The 21,241-nt window shown below is 40.5% G+C and overlaps 2 protein-coding genes across 3 annotated transcripts in view; both read right to left on the reverse strand.

Annotated features, from left to right (window-relative positions):
• Positions 1-16,347, reverse strand: part of LOC5518021 (trafficking protein particle complex subunit 8) — a 28,890-nt gene extending 12,543 nt beyond the window's left edge. For both annotated transcript variants that reach the window (XM_048721248.1, XM_048721247.1), the window contains exons 1-20: positions 16,041-16,347; positions 15,156-15,338; positions 14,514-14,603; positions 13,745-13,919; positions 13,044-13,200; positions 11,887-12,327; positions 11,503-11,609; positions 10,894-11,044; positions 10,519-10,616; positions 9,926-10,031; positions 9,621-9,752; positions 9,001-9,072; positions 7,525-7,677; positions 6,700-7,030; positions 6,314-6,432; positions 5,760-6,113; positions 4,848-5,236; positions 1,140-1,241; positions 877-928; positions 699-795 (exon numbers count right to left, since the gene is read on the reverse strand). In XM_048721248.1, coding sequence (XP_048577205.1) covers positions 699-795; positions 877-928; positions 1,140-1,241; positions 4,848-5,236; positions 5,760-6,113; positions 6,314-6,432; positions 6,700-7,030; positions 7,525-7,677; positions 9,001-9,072; positions 9,621-9,752; positions 9,926-10,031; positions 10,519-10,616; positions 10,894-11,044; positions 11,503-11,609; positions 11,887-12,327; positions 13,044-13,200; positions 13,745-13,919; positions 14,514-14,603; positions 15,156-15,338; positions 16,041-16,197 — 3,466 coding nt within the window. In that variant the 5' untranslated portion in view covers positions 16,198-16,347. The remainder of the gene's footprint in view (positions 1-698; positions 796-876; positions 929-1,139; positions 1,242-4,847; positions 5,237-5,759; positions 6,114-6,313; positions 6,433-6,699; positions 7,031-7,524; positions 7,678-9,000; positions 9,073-9,620; positions 9,753-9,925; positions 10,032-10,518; positions 10,617-10,893; positions 11,045-11,502; positions 11,610-11,886; positions 12,328-13,043; positions 13,201-13,744; positions 13,920-14,513; positions 14,604-15,155; positions 15,339-16,040) is intronic.
• A 440-nt stretch (positions 16,348-16,787) lies between these two features.
• On the reverse strand, positions 16,788-19,862 carry LOC5518077 (calmodulin). The gene is made up of 5 exons (XM_001637948.3): positions 19,710-19,862; positions 18,818-18,848; positions 18,151-18,294; positions 17,158-17,412; positions 16,788-16,950 (listed from the first exon to the last, which is right to left on the reverse strand). The coding sequence occupies exons 1-5, from the start codon at positions 19,710-19,712 to the stop codon at positions 16,919-16,921; spliced, it is 465 nt and encodes a 154-aa protein (XP_001637998.2). The 5' UTR covers positions 19,713-19,862; the 3' UTR covers positions 16,788-16,918.
• Between the last annotated feature and the right edge of the window lie 1,379 nt (positions 19,863-21,241).

Raw genomic sequence — 21,241 nt, forward strand, 5'->3', positions numbered from 1 at the left:
GTGGTGGTGGATTAGTGGGGCATATTACCTTTGCAGTTGTGGTGGTGGATTAGTGGGGCATATTACCTTCACCCTTGTGGTGGTGGATTAGTGGGGCATATTACCATCACCCTTGTGGTGGTGGATTAGTATTACCATCACACTTGTGGTGGTGGATTAGTGGGGCATATTACCATCACCCTTGTGGTGGTGGATTAGTATTACCATCACCCTTGTGGTGGTGGATTAGTGGGGCATATTACCATCACACTTGTGGTGGTGGATTAGTGGGGCATATTACCATCACCCTTGTGGTGGTGGATTAGTGGGGCATATTACCATCACCCTTGTGGTGGTGGATTAGTGGGGCATATTACCATCACCCTTGTGGTGGTGGATTAGTGGGGCATATTACCATCACCCTTGTGGTGGTGGATTAGTGGGGCATATTACCATCACCCTTGTGGTGGTGGATTAGTGGGGCATATTACCTTCACCCTTGTGGTGGTGGATTAGTGGGGCATATTACCATCACCCTTGTGGTGGTGGATTAGTGGGGCATATTACCATCACCCTTGTGGTGGTGGATTAGTGGGGCATATTACCATCACCCTTGTGGTGGTGGATTAGTGGGGCATATTACCATCACCCTTGTGGTGGTGGATTAGTGGGGAATATTACCATCACCCTTGTGGTGGTGGATTAGTGGGGCATATTACCTTTGCAGTTGTGGCTAAGAGGTTGTAACCTCCACTTCCGACTGACACATGAAACCTGAGTCACTTCCAGTTCACCTAGCCTATTGGAGTCTGAGCTCTGTAACAAAATAAGAACACTGTTTAGAATGAGTGCAGAAAAGCAAGTTTAGGTCAACCAAAAGGTTAATTGTGTACTTACATCAACTCGATTCTCAATGTCCAGCACCACAACCAGCTTGTCTTGATCTGAACTATAGGATTGCAAACATGCAGTACATGATAACTTGAACAAAAGTGATACAAATCCACAGCATATTTCAATAATATACAGGGTTAGGGTAGAACCACACAGAATACAGATCTACACGTCGCAGGGAACTGGGACACAGGAAGTGCACATCAGTCGCTTCGGGTCTCACAGTGTTGCCTGGGTCTCAGAGGATGTTGTTCTATAAATCTCACCTGTTCTGGGCGCTGGTGACGTGTCTGCTGCGCCTAGCTGTAGCACGCACTTGTAACGAGTTCATGACATGCACCGTCGTGGCATGCTGAAGGATGCGGTAACTACAGCATAATAGCCAAGGGTGAGTCACACAGAAGTGGAAAAGCAATAAATACAAACAACACAATGCAAGGGTGGATAAGCCATACACACAAACAACACATTGCAAGGGTGGATATGCCATACGCACAAACAACACAATGCAAGGGTGGATAAGCCATACACACAAACAACACAATGCAAGGGTGGATAAGCCATACACACAAACCACACAATGCAAGGGTGGATAAGCCATACACACAAACCACACATTGCAAGGGTATATAAGCCATACACACAAACAACACAATGCAAGGGTGGATAAGCCATACACACAAACAACACAAAGCAAGGGTGGATAAGCCATACACACAAACAACACAATGCAAGGGTGGATAAGCCATACTCAAAAACAACACAATGCAAGGGTGGATAAGCCATACACACAAACAACACAATGCAAGGGTGGATAAGCCATACACACAAACAACACATTGCAAGGGTGGATAAGCCATACGCACAAACAACACAATGCAAGGGTGGATAAGCCATACACACAAACAACACAATGCAAGGGTGGATAAGCCATACACACAAACCACACAATGCAAGGGTGGATAAGCCATAAACACAAACCACACATTGCAAGGGTGGATAAGCCATACACACAAACAACACAAAGCAAGGGTGGATAAGCCATACACACAAACAACACAATGCAAGGGTGGATAAGCCATACTAAAAAACAACACAATGCAAGGGTGGATAAGCCATACACACAAACAACACAATGCAAGGGTGGATAAGCCATACACACAAACAACACATTGCAAGGGTGGATAAGCCATACACACAAACAACACAATGCAAGGGTGGATAAGCCATACACACAAACAACACAATGCAAGGGTGGATAAGCCATACACACAAACCACACAATGCAAGGGTGGATAAGCCATACACACAAACCACACATTGCAAGGGTAGATAAGCCATACACACAAACAACACAATGCAAGGGTGGATAAGCCATACACACAAACAACACAAAGCAAGGGTGGATAAGCCATACACACAAACAACACAATGCAAGGGTGGATAAGCCATACTCAAAAACAACACAATGCAAGGGTGGATAAGCCATACACACAAACAACACAATGCAAGGGTGGATAAGCCATACACACAAACAACACAAAGCAAGGGTGGATAAGCCATACTAAAAAACAACACAATGCAAGGGTGGATAAGCCATACACACAAACAACACAATGCAAGGGTGGATAAGCCATACACACAAACAACACAATGCAAGGGTGGATAAGCCATACACACAAACAACACAATGCAAGGGTGGATAAGCCATACACACAAACAACACAATGCAAGGGTGGATAAGCCATACACACAAACAACACAATGCAAGGGTGGATAAGCCATACACACAAACAACACAAAGCAAGGGTGGATAAGCCATACACACAAACAACACAAAGCAAGGGTGGATAAGCCATACACACAAACAACACAATGCAAGGGTGGATAAGCCATACTCAAAAACAACACAATGCAAGGGTGGATAAGCCATACACACAAACAACACAAAGCAAGGGTGGATAAGCCATACACACAAACAACACAAAGCAAGGGTGGATAAGCCATACACACAAACAACACAATGCAAGGGTGGATAAGCCATACTCAAAAACAACACAATGCAAGGGTGGATAAGCCATACACACAAACAACACAATGCAAGGGTGGATAAGTCATACACACAAACAACACAATGCAAGGGTGGATAAGCCATACACACAAACAACACAATGCAAGGGTGGATAAGCCATACTCAAAAACAACACAATGCAAGGGTGGATAAGCCATACTCAAAAACAACACAATGCAAGGGTGGATAAGCCATACACACAAACAACACAATGCAAGGGTGGATAAGCCATACACACAAACAACACATTGCAAGGGTGCATAAGCCATACACAAAAACAACACAATGCAAGGGTGGATAAGCCATACACACAAACAACACAATGCAAGGTTGGATAAGCCATACTCAAAAACAACACAATGCAAGGGTGGATAAGCCATACACACAAACAACACAATGCAAGGGTGGATAAGCCATACACACAAACAACACATTGCAAGGGTGCATAAGCCATACACACAAACAACACAATGCAAGGGTGGATAAGCCATACTCAAAAACAACACAATGCAAGGGTGGATAAGCCATACACACAAACAACACATTGCAAGGGTGGATAAGCCATACACACAAACAACACAATGCAAGGGTGGATAAGCCATACACACAAACAACACAATGCAAGGGTGGATAAGCCATACACACAAACAACACATTGCAAGGGTGCATAAGCCATACACACAAACAACACAATGCAAGGGTGGATAAGCCATACTCAAAAAACAACACAATGCAAGGGTGGATAAGCCATACACACAAACAACACAATGCAAGGGTGGATAAGCCATACACACAAACAACACATTGCAAGGGTGGATAAGCCATACACACAAACAACACAATGCACGGGTGGATAAGCCATACACACAAACAACACAATGCAAGGGTGGATAAGCCATACACACAAACAACACAATGCAAGGGTGGATAAGCCATACACACAAACAACACATTGCAAGGGTGGATAAGCCATACACACAAACAACACAATGCACGGGTGGATAAGCCATACACACAAACAACACAATGCAAGGGTGGATAAGCCATACACACAAACAACACAATGCAAGGGTGGATAAGCCATACACACAAACAACACAATGCAAGGGTGGATAAGCCATACTCAAAAACAACACAATGCAAGGGTGGATAAGCCATACACACAAACAACACAATGCAAGGGTGGATAAGCCATACTCAAAAACAACACAATGCAAGGGTGGATAAGCCATACACACAAACAACACAATGCAAGGGTGGATAAGCCATACACACAAACAACACAATGCAAGGGTGGATAAGTCATACACACAAACAACACATTGCAAGGGTGCATAAGCCATACACAAAAACAACACAATGCAAGGGTGGATAAGCCATACTCAAAAACAACACAATGCAAGGGTGGATAAGCCATACACACAAACAACACAATGCAAGGGTGGATAAGCCATACACACAAACAACACATTGCAAGGGTGCATAAGCCATACACAAAAACAACACAATGCAAGGGTGGATAAGCCATACACACAAACAACACAATGCAAGGGTGGATAAGCCATACACACAAACAACACAATGCAAGGGTGGATAAGCCATACACACAAACAACACACTGCAAGGGTGGATAAGCCATCACCAGAAACACAATGCAAGGGTGGATAAGCCATACACACAAACAACACATTGCAAGGGTGGATAAGCCATCACCAGAAACACAACACCACACGGGTGAAAAAAGTACAAGGGTGGAAGCTAAAACTGTAGATGAGAATTATGAGACAATAAAAACCGATTTATAAAGACCGATTTCGGTCAAGTTTTAAAGTAACTTAAACTAAAATATTTAAACTACCCACATTAAATGCCACCAAAAGAGACAGAATCTCTTATCACACACCTCATTTGGGGGTTTTGTTCAGTGGACTCGTAATAGAACATAAATTCCTTGGGCTGTACCCCTTCATCTTCACATCCACCAAGCCACACAGGTAATTTGACCGACCCTCCAGGAGGTATGCTACCACCAGGTATAGGGACAGGTGAAACCCTGCGGACGTCAAATTCAGGGGCTAGACGACGCATAACCGGCTCTCCTATGGTTGGAGCAGTCTGATAGATAGAGGTGCTATCAAGGGTGTGGTCAGGAGTGCCGATGCTGATGTACTCGGGCGTGGTTGTGGCGAGGTGCAGGCGGGACATACTGCACTCCCCTAAATTGGTGAACTCGGCAGTTGTCCTGACAAGCTCACCACAAAGTAAACGTTGTGGGAATTTTTGGAAGCGAACCTGTGGAAGATTAATGAAAGAACACTAACGTTATTATTGTTCAACATGCTCCCAGTTTCAGCAAGGACATAAATCAAAGATGACAGCCATATTGAGACTTTTCTTGCGGAAAACTAGCAAAGTAGCTCCCTTGGAATAGCAAGTAGGTTAAAGCAGGACATAGACCGTTTAATTAGTTTAAAAAATTAATTTAGTTTCTAAATTAAACAAATTATCAACAAATTATCATTTTGGCAGTTCCGTTCCACGTTATGGCATATTATATCCATGGCAGAGCTTATCGTTCAGTTTTTTTACTGAACGTATCAACGTTATAGCAAAACATTCAACGTCTTGGCTTTTTCGTTTAAGACCATATCAACGCCATATAAATTGCCCATTCAACAAAAAATTGTTAAGGTACGTTTTCGCGTGCGTGGTAACATATAGATACCAAAAAAAATAAACAAGTGGCAACATCTAGTATTCCTCATTTTGTGTCAATCTATTTGAAACCAATTTATCTTAATTTTGCTTGACTGACCTGCAATCTAGGCATAGCTGGTACCACTTGGAGGTTTAACCGGTTATCCTCCCCGTAAAGAATGCTTGTCTTCTCTATTTTAGTTTGATTGAGTCGCGACCCTCGCACCCTAAGGTCCAGTCTCCCTAGCATGCTCACAGCCGAGACAGCAGCGTTAGGTTCAGAGCCTGGGCCAAGGTCCTCGTCCACAGGGGCCCCAATAGCGACGCTGCTGAGGCTGTAGCGAAGTCCTGTGATTGACAGCTGGCCCGTGGCCTGTGGGCGCAGTGTGAGACGGGCCTTTTTTGTTTCTCCCCCGCTTATTGCAAAGGCACCCACTACTTCAGTCTGAACAAGTTCCTCGTGAGATGTGAACTACGAAAAATGGACATCATTATTACCACAACACAAAGTACATGCAGAAAAGATTAAGTAAAGAGACTTAATGAACTCATAATATTTCTACATCATCAGCTGCTGTCTTTTTTTTAATTTTACCGACAAATAAGTTCACCTCGTTATGGACTGGATTACAGTATGTCAACTCTTGAGAAACCAGTTAACTGAATCCTCACCTCATTAGAGACCTGATCACTGCCTGATGATGGTGTGAAGGTCCAGAGCAGCTTCAAGTTGGTCAGATTCAAAGGGATCTTGAGCGGGTTCATAAACACCACCTCTACTGCAACACATTCTACAAGGAAACAGCACCTCAGCACACATACTTTTGTCTTCTACAGTAGATGTCTGTCTTCAATATAAACCTTTCTCTGACTAACAAGGATTAAAAGCCTTTCTCTACTAACAAGGATTATAAACCTTTTTCTCACTTACAGGATTATAAAACTTTCTCTGACTAACAAGTACCCAAAACCCTTTCTCTCACTAACAAGGAGTTTAAACTTGATCTAACTAACAAGAATCATAAACCTTTGGTGTGGTCCTTCGATGTGGTCCTTACCTTTAACTACACATGGCGGCTTGGCACTATTATTAGTCCTAGAGCAGAGGCGGCTGACATGGGTACGGAAGAAGGGTGGGATGGGTGTAACATTCACACTCTCATACACCTCTTCCTCCAAATCTTTCCACCGACTTGCAAGGCTACTATCAAACCGCTCCTCGAAGGACGTCAGACCAAGAACTTCACCCCTCCCCTCAGTATCCTTGCCATCTGAGGGAGAGGTATAGGAGCGTATGGTGCTAGTTGCATTAGAATCCAGCATTGGTAATGGTAGGTTGGGTAACACATCTTCTTTAGCCTTGTCTTTATCTCGTGTCTCCATCAGTTGCTAAAGTCAGAATTTATTTGAAATTGAAAGAGATTAGAGAATCTACATAATCATATCTGCAGCAGTTGAATTGAGAAAATGTGGTATTTCTCCCTGCAGTTTACTGGTAAGAACCCTATCATCAACTGCTCAGTGCACTGAATTATTGTTAGCAGCACCACAAATGACATCTACTGCAGCAAACCATTACAAGCAGTAGACCACCACAACATTATCATCGCAAAAAAAATAATAAGAAGAAGAATGGCAGCAGAAACAACAACAGCAGCTGCAACAAGAACACAAGCAGTAGCAACACAAACAAAAGCGACAACACAAGCAGGAGCAACACAAACAAAAGCGACAACAAAACAACACAAAAACAACACAAAAACAAACAGAGGCAACAACAACACAAGCAGAAACAGCAACAACACTAAATGCCTGAATTAAATGTGCAAATTGCTCCATTTTTACCATTCACTGACGTTATAAAAAGTTGACTAAGTACATACCTTAAAAACAAAGAGGAACTCTCTGAGGTATGCCGCCTGCTGCTGAGGAGACTGCTGGCTTTCATAGACAAGCAAGTGGCGAAATGACTGTTGGGCATCATCAAGTTGGCGCAGGTTAAATGACTGACGACCCAGGGTAAAGTTGATATGATCCTAGAAATAACACCAGAACTGCTATTTGTAGTCAAATAAACTTGCTAGGAGAAATGCAAAGGGTTCAGGAATGCCAGCTACATACTGTACAGGGCTTGATGTTTGATGGTGCTACCCATGTTTTTTTAATACTAAAAAATAATAATCAGTAGAGCTTGAGGCAAAGTCATAGAGGTAAAGAACAGCCTCGTACCCAGACGCCGCGCGGTGCATGACGGTCAGGATGCAGTTTCGGGGTCAGAATTCACTTGACGTCTGGCAGAACTCAGGAAATATCTTGCAAGTTTTTCAAATATCTTGCAAGCAGCGTTTTTATGACCGTTTTTTTTACTTTTTTTGTGCACAAGTCCAAGTGCCTACCTACACACACTCGTTGTAAACCATTTAGTTTTATTTTCGGTTGTTCCCAGTTCAATTAGACGATATTTTCGTTTCGTAAAACCCAAGACACTGGTGAGCTCGATGCATCATTTCATGAAATGAATTAGGATGGTCTGAATGTTCTGGCACTCATTTGAACTCATACTGCTCTGGTTGGATTGTATTTATCACAAATATACACTTTCAGAGATATAATTCGAACACATACTGTCTTGTACTGTCTTCATGTTCCCTAGAAGAAACTCTAGAGCGAGGAAGTCACTATTTGCACATGATCGACTGGGTACGAGTCTGGGTAAAGAGAAGCCAATATTCTGCAGGCCCGTAACCAGGGGGTGCAAACACACAACGCACCCCCCACAACAACTGTAATTCCACTTTCGGTTCTCAATAGACATGCTATTTGTAGACAAAACTACAAAGCATAAGCTACATAGATCACTCTGGTATGTCATTAATCCATAAGTCAGACTTTATTTGTAGCCAAATCTTACAATAAATGTCCCGTGGAGATACTGCAAAGGCATAAAAAAATCCCTTTTTGTTCCTTTAGGGGTGGTCAGATTTTTATCAAGAAATTCATGCCAACCTCCCCCCCCTAGAAAAATTTGGTCCAGTTTTTAGGATTTTGCACCCCCCAAGAAAAATCCTGGGTACGGGCCTGTTCTGATGTACTTTCAACCCATAAAGAATCTGGTGTGTTTAAAAAAATGGCTAAACTTGAATCGGCTGACTAAAGAAAGTCAGCTGGGAGGCTTCAATGGAGTCGACTTGGGACTGAGCTATGGGCGGGGTACCCCCTTGTCCTTACCACAAACTAAAAATATTTTTTACTCTTTTTCTCTTAGGGAATGATGTTCTCTTTCTTCTTTCGTGGTCTTTGCTCTTCACTTACAACCTCTGCTACCTATGAATAGAACAACATAATAGCTTTGCACATACCTCAGCAAGCATCCAGGACTTGCCATTGTACACACTAAGTGCTTGTTGGTAGCAACGTAGTGCATGCTTGCGCTGTTGATAAAGTGAAAGAGCCATTAAAATGAAAATCACAATATTAAAAAAGGTGAGGGTGGGTGGAAGATTCTGAATATTTTTCCAAGACAGTCTAGTGATGGGAATAGGCCTCAGACTCATTGGTGATGAGATATGTACAGGAGTAAGTCTAACAGGAGTAAACTAGACAAGGCTGGCAAGAATGTACACCACAGTTAATTGTTGGTTAACAATAATCGAAGGGGATCGAAGTCATGGTAAAGGAAGGAATAAAAGAGCGCTTCCAAAAGAGGGAATGGGGACAGAGGGCAAAGGCCCCGAAATTGGCAAATATGCATCCGTTTGCCCCTTTAGTTTGAAATACTGTGTATTTAATATACAAAAACATCCTCTGCTTAAAATAGCAGGGGGGGCCCTCCCACTTTCAATAGAGAGGGGCTAGCCGCTGCCAGTCCTCCGCCCCTTAAAGGGGAAGGAGAGGATGGTGTGTGAGGAAGAGATGCATTACTTGTGTACATATAATTTCTTTAGGAGGGTGCGTGGAAGGGGGAGTGAATGGTCTATACCTGTGCGGACTTGCTGTAGCGATGCCCTGCCAAGATCATGTTGAGTGCATACTTCCTGATCATGGCAGGGCTACTGTGCAAGAAACAGTGAGCTGACTGCTCCAACATCAAGGCACAGAGCAAGTCGGACTCCTGTAAGAGAAATAAAAAAAAGCCAGATTATCACTATAATGTCATTCTACTATGTGGCCATTAAACAGTTTAAGCAAACATCATGTCCTTTCACAGGGTGATAAATAAAGTGAATAGTAAAACAAGAATAGAAGAGACCCTTTGTGAATAGTGTACATTGGTACAGTTCATACCTCGCCTGTCATCCGCATGAACTGTAGCGCAGCATCCAGAGGAATGTTCTTGGCTTTGAGAGCCTCCGTGCTAAGCAGTGTTGCCCTAATAGCAAACATGTGCTGTCTGAAAGAACAAACAATCAATGAGATGAGTGTGGGAAGACATTTACACCCACTTCCAGGGGCAACCAGTTGAGCATGCCATATAGGGGATACAATGCAATAATCTGTAAGGAGCATGAATACAGGAGTTATTTACTATACAATATACCTGTAAACAGGTCTATCATCAAAACTAGCAAAGAGTAATTCTCTCAATTGTATGTGAAATATAGCAAAAAATAAACAAGGTGCATCCAAAAAGCTTTATAAATGATTCATATGACATCAAAGTACTCACTTAATTTTTGCACATCACAATTTCTGTGATACCCTTTTTCGCATCACCTTATTTTCATGAATTTTAGAACATTATGGAAGTTGCGCGTAACACGAAAGTAAATTGCAATGAGGTCTACTTTCGTCACGAGCTACAGCTTTCTTAATGTAAAGTCTCATCCCTGATCCACAAATCACAATAACTGTGACCTTATATATCATCATACACTCACCTGCAGGCTGTAAGATATGTGGAGATAGCAGTCTCCATGTAATGAGAGGGATAGGGTCTCTGAAGACCTCCCATGAACACTGAAATAGCAGCCATTTCCTAGACAAGAACAACAAGAATGAATACAACATTAGCCTGTACGGTATAAAATCAAAATGATAAGCCCCTGCTACAGTCATGAATATTAAAACATTTACTGCAGCAAAACCGAGGAGATCTCATCTGGGCTGTGTTGACCTCTGTGATATTTACCCTAACACTTGTGTTACTGTAGAACACTGTAGTAATGTATGGTGTAAGAGTTGAAAGCACAAAGCAGTGATTTAGTTTACACAGGTAACAGTATATCACATTTACTGTATTTGGTAGTATTTACCAGTGCGCCAGCAAAATAGAACCAGACATGTTCGCTGTTGAAGTCTCTTTTAGCTGCATGGTAACAAGTGTATGCCAAGTCATAGTTCTGCACCAGAAATGCCAGGTCACCAAGCTTCCTTAACGACAACTCTGGCGCATCATTCGTATAACTGGAGACAAAGTGAAAAAAAATATAGTTTAATCAAGACTTATCACCACAGTTTAATCACACTGCTCTTCACATCCCTTATCACATATTTTACTTGTCTACCTAAGTTATTGTCAGTCCAACTTTATTGCACATAAATTTATCTGTTTACCTATGTTTTACATGAAATAAGTTTTTTGAGAAATACCTCATTCCATATAAAAGAACAAAATGTTGCTTGTTGCAGGGGCGGATCTAGGGGTGGGCCGAGCAAGCCCCTCCCCACCCCCTATTATTTGATATTTGGCTTAAAAATAACAAGAAATATAAGGAAATAAACGGAAGAACAATGAATGCCACCTTTCTTGAAACCCTACTTTCCCAGAAACTCCTGCATTAGCTCCTGTTGTGTGTGTGTTTCAAGGAAAAGTCTACATCACACAGTACACAAAATTTCCATTAGGAGTTGCTTGTGCTTACACAATTCCTGGCACCAGCCCAGATGCTAGTCCTGCTGGCTTACCACCGCCAAACCACTTCTTTGTGGCTGAGAATATGGATCGGTGCAGGCCTTTCCGAGCCATAATCTAAATAACAACATAATGACAATAACTGAATGAACTGTATGCAAAGGTCGGGAGGGCGCTAGTGGTCCACATGGTGAATCCATATTTGCTGGATACCACTGATTCAACTATGCAATTTTGAGTCCTGGCAAAACAAAACAGAAAAAAAACTGACCCAGTCCATACATTTTTATATACATTTTTACCTGGTTATTCAAGGCAAAGCATAATCAAATAAAAAGATCAAATACATTTAGTCAGCATATTTTTGACAAGACAGAATAAAATAAACAGATACCTGGTCATTCAGCACCCTCATAAGCCTCTCTATGAATGGCAGAAGACCCCGGAATGCCAGCTCATGAATAAAAATCTTGATTCTGTCCTGATCACTAAGGCTCAAGTACAAGCCATGAGTGCGCTGACTGGACTGTGTCCTTATGCCACTTGTGAACTGACGGCTAGAAAAGTAGCGATAATGGCCAGCCAGGTGCTGCTTCTCGTGATGGTTATTTGAACTTGCATCAGTTTTTTGAGGTACAGAGTTTGTGAGAACATCTTGCTCTGGTTCGGCATCTTCAAATGATAATGGTCCAATCAAGATTGATCCTGATCTGGGGCGATCTTGTTGATCCTCTATGCCATCGGTAACAGTTTCAGGGTCAAAGTTTTCAATGACAGCACAGTTTTCAGGGTCCTCCTCGTCTAGCTCAGCACTACGATCAGCTTCATCCCAATCCTTCAACACAAACAAGAAACTGATCCGTTACGTACTTTATATAATCTGTCTTGGTATGCTCCTTGGAAATTGTACAATTTTAGAACTTCTAAAACACTAAATTCTGTAAAGACTTCAGTCAAAACGTAAAAACGTGAGTCACTAGTAAGTGTTGCCTACCCCTCCACCCCCCAAAAAAACTCCAATGCTACTACAAATGTATCAATGACTTTTTAAAACAGTCTTACCACCTTAGTCATTTTGGTATACAGTATTTTAGTCTGTAACACAGATTGACTTGAAACGGTTCTTTTTTTATTAATGAACATTTCCTATCACTCGGTTTAACCCATTTCTTACAGTTAGATACATATGCCTGGTATCTGTTATGAAATCTGCATAACGATAAAAAGACCCATACTGATTTTGTTTAAATTTTATTAAAGGGGCAGCCTCATGGTACTGCGCATGTCTGGAGTCAGTGTTTATTGTAGGCTTTTAATTGCCTACAAACAGTTGAACTTTAAGCTGTCAATGCCTTTTTTTTAAATTTCCTTAGAATTTAAGTCTCCCACATGTACCAAAGGCTCATAAGTCAATATAAGAATTTGACTGAAATTCATTGTGTCTGGGCCAGAGAGCAATTGCAAAGCTCTTACTATGACACTGCCCCTTAAGACTCTAAATGTTTTATCTTTTTATTGACTGTACCTTTATTGAATGAAACCTATACTAACCAGAGTGTCTGTGCTTGCAGGGATGATGAACTGGCTCCAGGGATCTGGGAGGTTGGGTACAGGGTTTGGCATGGAGGGGTTGATCGAGTTGATATGGAGCATGTGACATGCTTGAAGGCCATACACCGACTTCATGCTCTGGTACACAGCATCTGCCCTGAAAACAGCACACACAAAACATTTGTTTGCATACAATACACCAAAAACTGGAATTTGATTCTGACAAATTTTTGTATTTAATAAGACTTCTTCAGGGCAGATCATTCTTCTGGTTCATGAACACAACTTTTTGGTTTTTTCGTATTTGTTTGCATACAATCATACACAAGGACCATGCAGCCAGGCGGATCTACAGTAGCTTTTCCCTGAAGGGGGAGATGTGAAGGGGGAAAGGGAATTATCACTTGTTTTTGGCTTTCCGACTCACAAAGACAGAAATACCAGATTTATTGATAAAATGTGCAGCAATCTGGGTGTTTCATAAGAAGGAAATGCATTTCAATAAATGCTGGTGCTCTAACTTCTCTCTTTACTGGGCACTTTTTGTAAAAAAAAAAAAAACGCAGCGAAAGAGATGGGTAGGGACACGCATTTTTCTTCACATAAAAATTTTCTTTTGGAAGCCTTAAGGGAGGTGGGGTCAAACCACCTAAACCCTCCTCCTAGATCCGCTACTGCCATTTCCATGCCAAACCACTTACTTTGACTCAACCCCCTCACACACATCATGTATAAGAACATAGTACTTGAACACGCCTGTGCCAAACCACTTGACGTGGCTGTTGTGGGATGACTGCTGTTGGTCCAGCTGTTTAGATGTCATGGTGGCGAAGGCATTCATGGGGTCAGGGTGGTGCGACGACACCACAAACACGCCTACGTGCAGATTGTCAAGGTAGCTCATAACATAATGGAACATGTCCATCAATGAATAGAAGCATGGTCTTATAACCATAAACCCAGTTAGCTACAAAGACAATCTAGCCTAGTAAGATTTATTTCTGGTAACACTGTATGATATTTAGCAGATTTGTATTTAGATTTGCACTTTTGATCTTGCAGTCAAATGCTGTTTGGCTTGGGTAAGCAGCCATACTGAGTTCAAGCACAAGAGGTCAGAAAGACTTCTTATTTTAAAAATAATTTGATTAGTGGAATAAAATGCTACAACACAAAAAGATCCACAAATTACATAATACAAGTCAAAATGAAGGTGAAGGAATAAATTGAGGTGTATTATACATAGTAATCAGGAGTTTTATTAAGTTTCTAAGTAGGTGGTAGATATTGATTAGTAGGGGGTGGAAATTATTTTATTTTATTAGTTCAAATAAATTGACTTTTTTTAAACAGTAGCTGATGCTCAGTGGAATGTACCTAGTGGTTCCGCCTGCCGCCAGGGCCTAATGAAAACTCTGCTTATGGTCAGATACATCCAAACAATGGATCATTGAACAATCCAAAGGATACATGCTAGAAAGTGTCTAATAAACTCATGGTCTGAGGTTTTGAGAAGTTGGATGAAGCAATCCCTGTAGGCTTCAAACCATGGTGTGGATGCTGGGCAAAAGAACAAAATCAATCTGCCAATTTGTCAATAACAACAGGGACTTAATCAGCAGTAGGAACTGTAGTTACCACAGTAACACCAGCAGGATTCATTAGTTGCAGTAGAAGCACATCAGTAATGCTATTAAACAGACCATAATTTCCTTTTTTTTTCCATCTTTTAGAACCCATTTATTACATTTATGTAACAAATATGCTTCGAACATGTACTACAGTAGCCTGTTTCTCCTTTGCTTGGTTGCTTGGACTGTTTTATTTCAGCACCATCCATATATAAGGGTATGACAGACACTTCCATTCCAGCACCAGCAATATATCTGGGCACAACTGACACATCATTCCAGCACTATCAATATACAGTATAAGGGGACTACAGATATTTTTATCCCAGGACCATCAATATATAAGGGTACAACAGATTACTAATTCCAACACCGTCCATACACTGTTTAAAGGTACAGCAGACACTTCATTTCGGATCAATGGGACATGATGGATGGAGTAGTCTTGGCTAATTATCATTTTTTAATAATGTATACAAACCTTTTGCTTGGAATTCAGGGGTATAGCAGGTAGAATCAGACTTGAGGGGTTGTGTACGTAGAACAACCTCATTCAACAATTTGTTAATAACATGCTGAGGGGGGTGTGGTGCTGACATCTCAAGGAGGCGGAGCTTCCAATTTTTAACAGTGTGTGTTGTTCCAGACGGGTCTTTGATATGGGCTGATGATAACAAAATATACATTAAAGCAGCAGCAACAAAAACAGAAAGAAAAAGCGTCCTGTGAAACTTGCTCAGATTTTTTCTCCTGGCCTGAATAAAAATAAGGTCATATTAGGAACTGTTAGACTTGAATACCCAACCCTTTAAAAAAAAGAATCATGAGTAAATAAAGCTTTCATTTATTTTATGTCAAAAGTTGCTCCAATATTAGACAACAAAGTTTAATAGAAGAATTAAGTTACATCTAACATACATCTAAGTTGAGAAAAATGCAAATGCAGCTTGCCATTGTTGTTTAAAAAATAATAACTTAAAAAAACGTAATTACCGATAAGTACCATTTATGTAAGAACCTTGAGTTCTTATACACAAATTTTCGACACTTTTCAATACAATTTTCTTTTATTGGGTACATACTTTATACTTGTTGCATATTTATTTTGGATAAAGGAAAGGAAAACTGGAAAAAATATTTAAACTTCCTGCAGGGTTTCCAACAGTTCACTAGAAATATGGTCAAAACGACTCACATTTCCTCAGTCGAATGAAAGCGAGGATTTTCTTGATTTCCTGCTTGGATGTAAGTAACTTATTTAAATCAAAACACAAATTACAGATACTTTAAGACACTATTTAAATGTGCCTGTTGAGGTATTGATTTCCGGGTTCCCTGCAGACACAAATGATCTGCGAAAGCTTACCTTCAGTAGTTAGCTGGCAGAAAGGACGGGCCATTTCCGCGAAAGAGAGCTTGTTTTTCATACAAAGCCTCTCGGCGTCTTCACTACAAGTCACCGCCACAGTGGGGCAAAATACCCCTTGAATGAACTCCATCGCGCTCTGGGAGCAAAGAGCCATACTGCTACAGATGTCTGAATATTTCAAGGTTTCTTGGTGCAATCCAGGCAAGGGAAAGCAGTTTGTTTTGCCAATGAAAATTGTGCCATTCCCCGGTTAATACAGACAGCAGTGGCCGCCATGTTGTTATTTTGCACATCTACTGCGCATGCGTAGTCCACAATGCTTACGGACACAGGGAACCCACTCTCGAATATGGTAAGATTATCAGGTGATCGATTGACTGAGAGTGTCAGGCTTACGAAGCGTAACCTAGGAACGAGTTATTGTTCGGCTTTCTTTCGCGTGAAAAAAAACTTTTATATTATAAAAAAAAATCGTAGCTTACAACCTAAACAACACCTACAAAGTAGCTTTGTTCTTAGGCTAATAAAATAGTTCTTTAGATATTTATTTACTCCCAAAACAGCCCCCCCTTATCATATGTGTATTTTGCTGAAAACCCACCTTCTGCCTCTCTCTACAATCATTGGAACAAATTTATCTAGAGAACGCACGCGATAAGCTTCTTTACCCTCCCCTCCCTCTAAAATGCCATATTTGTGGGGGGGGGGGGGGTGAATATGTCTGATGAAGACAATTCAACTAAATTGATTGCAGGCATATTTTTAATCGATATATAATTGAAAACCTGTTTTGTTTTCTACAGTAGAATAGCATGATATGATATTGAAATGACTTCAGGGCATTGAAGACGGGACATCTTGTTGCTTGTCCTCTTTCAGGCATTCGCATTCAGCACTTTTACAAACTCTAAAACGAAAACGAAAAAGCACACGGTTAGCTTTTTTAAGCGTGCTGCACACCTTGTACCGGTCTTAAACCATTAACGTTTATTGAATTCAGAAGTCATATCTCGTTATTTGTGGTGTCTTTCACTCAAAGACGAGGATTGGTACAAAGGCCGGGGGGGGGGGACCCCATAAAAAATCTAAATATGATCGTAATAAATATGATCACCTTCAAAGCTAATTTTCCCGTCGCTGTTGGTGTCTGCAGCCTCGATCATAGCGCGAACTTGCTGTTTGAGGGCTTCCCCAGTCAGATTGCTGTAGAAGGCCCTGACCAGACACTTCATCTCGTCAGAGTCTATGAAGCCGTTCCCATCTTGATCAAATCGGTCAAAGTACGCCTTCATCTCCTCAACGGGCGCGGGTTGGCCAAGCTGGTTAGCCATCATTTGGACAAACTCTTTGAATTCCACTTTGCCGTTACCTGCAGGTGGGAAACATTTATATATATATATTATTCTACTATTTCTTTTTTTTGGGGGGTATATAATATGTATCTATCAAGGCTGCAGTAATAGGCCTTGTCAGGACACATTTCTTGAATTTACAATTTAGAAAAACAATGAAAGTAAAAACAATTGTTTTGATTCTTTATCGACAAAGTCGGTTCCACTAAAATTATTTTCGTTTCTTTTGGAAAAAATATCAGTGGGGACGCTTTTTGCCTGTGCATCTGACTAACTGCCATATCCTTTGCCTAGCTCATTTTTCTCAAGCATTTCTAAATACTCGGCCAGAAAATTTGATAGGCTCGTTGCTCGAACTTTTCATTACTGGAATGCTCGATAGTCCTAGTTTAAACTAGGAAGTAAACTGTTGACAATGCGGCTTTCAACGACGACGGCAAAACGTGGACGACGACAGCAAAAATCAATAGAATTTTGATTCAGAATTCAGCAGCACGTGGAAATCCGTTCTGTCTGATACATTTCAGGCGTTTTCCATAAAACCACGACGTGAAAACTCCAAGTTTCACGGTCAAATTGAGGACAAGGACGTTTGCGCAGTAAACTCCACTAACTACGTTCGCTACTGTAGAAATAATGTCCTTAGTTCATTTTTTTCTGCCTCTGACTATGTTTTTCTTATTCCAATGCAATTGAATTATAATTGAGTGCTACGCGCGAAAACATCTTTTTCGATCGCGTAGCCGTCGTGTTACCGTCAAGGTCGACTGCTCTTATCATATCCTTGAGCTCCTCGTCCGACACCAGCTGCCCAGCTTCACGCATTGCTTGACCCAGCTCCTCCGCGCTGATCTGCCCATCTCCATTCGTATCGTACATCTTGAAGGCTGCTTCGATCTCTACGAATACAACGCACCACAACCATCAAACTTCCGATTTTCGATTGTGAGCCAGCTTATATGACGATATAAGGAAAACGCTGATGATGATGGATCATTATATGGTCATTATATTGATGGTTTCTATTTCTTTCCAAATCCCAACGCGAACGCTTGCCCAGCAGGTTAGGGAACCAGGGGAAAAGACAACTAAGGCAAATAGATAGTTTCGCAAATCTTACTCATCGCAGGTGACCCGATCTGAGCGTCTTGGAGCAATAATTATTTAGGATAAACTCTCAGCCAATCAGAGACAAAGGGAAATATTCGCATCTGGCGCGCGAAAGCTGCCGGCGCAAATTTTACTTAAAAACACAGGGGTGCTAGATCGCCACAAGCTTAACTCACAGTTGCTACGGAAACACAGTATTTATTTCCAGTCCGCAAAGGTTATCATAGCTATCATATGCAAAATAGCACAGCAGTGTTTGTCACTTAGTATAGCCGGATGCACAAGACAACCTTGTCAGGATATTTTCCTTACCCGACAATTGCTCTGGAGTTAGTCTGTCGGCCTAAAAGAGAAAGCAAGATTTGAAGAGATACAAACATTAGAAAGCATAATAAAATTAGAGAAAAAAATGTTTTTGCCATTCTTTAAGAAGCTGTGAAGCATACGCGGAACAATTTATTATTTTATATTTTTATACAACTAGGAATGACACAACAAGGCACCATAAACTAAACAAAACCATTTTTACATAAGTTATCGGTCTTGCAAAAATCCCCACAGCGGATGTAAATTATTTATTGTTAATAAAACTATACGGAGAAAAAAAAGTACGAATGAAAAGGGTTCATGGTTTCAAATGACAATTGTAGAAAAGAGAATGGTCTAAAAACATACATACATACAATAAGGGCAATTTAATTTATTCAAACACATAAATTTTACCGTGACAGAATAATCCAAGAGCGTCCGATAGATTCAAAACCGTGCAATAGGTGATATTGAATCTTGAAATTGAATAAAGATAGTAATTATCTAGCAGAACCATCCCTTTGCTAATAAGCCAGGAAAAGTAAAATGAGAAATTGCTATAGTTAGCTGGTAGAAAGTGAAGAGTTCGCCAGCAGCTGCAGAAAGTATTTCATCTTTTGTATAAAGTTTTGTTTTGTTAAGATGCACGAAAACATAAACGCAGTCGATTGCTATATCAAAACTGGTGTTCTGAATCTTTTGATAGATGACTTTAAACGATTACAATACATAACACCCCCTTCTTTTAGTTACCAGTAAAGTTTTCTATGAAAAAAGTGAATTGTCAATCGACGCAACTATATCAATCTGATGTTTTAAAATGTTTCAAATAAAAGAAAATATCTCCTTTTTAAGAACAGGAAGTACTTTAGAATATTAAAAATGAAGCTCTTACCATTTCGTAGTTCGAAAGTATAGTATAATGTCAAACGGTTAGGTTGTGTGTCTTGCCTTGATGTACTTTTCCTTGTTTGCGTTTTAATATATGACTCAAAGTTATTCCAGTTTGCCTATGCTAACCACAAATCGCATTTAATCAAATGCAGCATCATTGACACAATGCCAATTTGTGTTGCCATTACGACAATATTCCCATGTGAGGGCCAAGGCCACGCTATTGGCTCTTTCTACACAGATAAATAACACATTTGCTACATTTTATACAGTATAATAGCGGGATTCGAAAATGCTTAAAGTAATCACTTATTTTTCTTAGTAAGACAGGCTGTTTGAACTAGTTGTCTAAATATTACTATTAAGGCCTCATTCATCAATAACAGAAAATAGTCTGTTTCTACGACAGTTTCCAGACCCGTAAAAAATATATATATATATATATTTTTTTACGGGTCTAACTCTAAAACAGCTTAAATCTGGTTATGAGTTGTGATAAACACGATCGTGTAATTGTAACAAAATTCACCTGTTTTACCTAAGTGGGCTTTGGTATGTATAAGTGGCTGTTTTGAAGACTTTAAGTACAGTACTGTATATGGCGATGTGGTCGTATGTTTGATCTATGAAGTGGATTCGTCTTCTCTGTTCTTAATAAAAAAATCAGTATGTGTAAAAGAGAATTTGAGATACTTTTAAGTTTTAAAAAACATTTTATACCCTTTATAAATAGCCGCCTCTATATGAACAAAGTACGTTATTGGCTTTGAGGGTGTTTGATAATCTATATCCCCTTCAGTAGTCCAGGGGCGTCGGAGCTGGTCAAAGTTGCTGTGAGGCTAAAAAAAAACTTCAGATGCGAAAATTATAAGACTCAAGATATAATGCAACTATTTCAAATAAGGTTGCACTTGAGAATCGTAACACTTGTGTGTCGTAACCCGCAGTGCTCCATGGAAAACGCATAATAACTGTATCCTGGTCTCATCAATATAATCAAGATATGAATAAATTAAAACACACAAAGTGCCGTGTTAAGGCAGAGTCGACTACAAAAAACATTTAATTGTTTACAGGCACATAAACAATAATGCTTCACCCAACCTGGAGTTGTTTTATTTCTACTATTTGCTCATTCATTTTATATCCCCCCAATCACTGCGAACCTAAAGAAAATAACGTACTACGAGCCTAAAGATGACTTATTACGAACGTAAAGCAAATGACGTACTACTAACCTAAAGGAAATGACGTACTACGAGCCTAAAGATGACGTATTACGAACCTAAAGCAAATGACGTACTACTAACCTAAAGGAAATGACGTACTACGAGCCTAAGGATGACGTATTACGGACCTAAAGGAAATGACTTACTACGAACCTAAAGAAAATGACGTCTACGAGCCTAAAGGAAATGACGTCAACGAGCCTAAAGGAAATGACGTATTACGAACCTAAAGATGACGGACTACTAACCAAAAGATGACGTATTACGGACCTAAAGGATATGGCGTACTACGAGCCTCAAGGAA

This window comes from Nematostella vectensis, chromosome 13 (assembly GCF_932526225.1).
Source record: "Nematostella vectensis chromosome 13, jaNemVect1.1, whole genome shotgun sequence".
Classification (NCBI taxonomy): domain Eukaryota; kingdom Metazoa; phylum Cnidaria; class Anthozoa; order Actiniaria; family Edwardsiidae; genus Nematostella; species Nematostella vectensis.

Coding starts and splice junctions, on each gene's coding strand:
- LOC5518077 (XM_001637948.3), bottom strand. Junction 18,295..18,817: donor AACTCCAGAGCAATTGTCGG/GTAAGGAAAATA, acceptor TTGTATTCGTAG/AGATCGAAGCAGCCTTCAAG. Junction 16,951..17,157: donor CGGGAAAATTAGCTTTGAAG/GTGATCATATTT, acceptor TTTTCGTTTTAG/AGTTTGTAAAAGTGCTGAAT.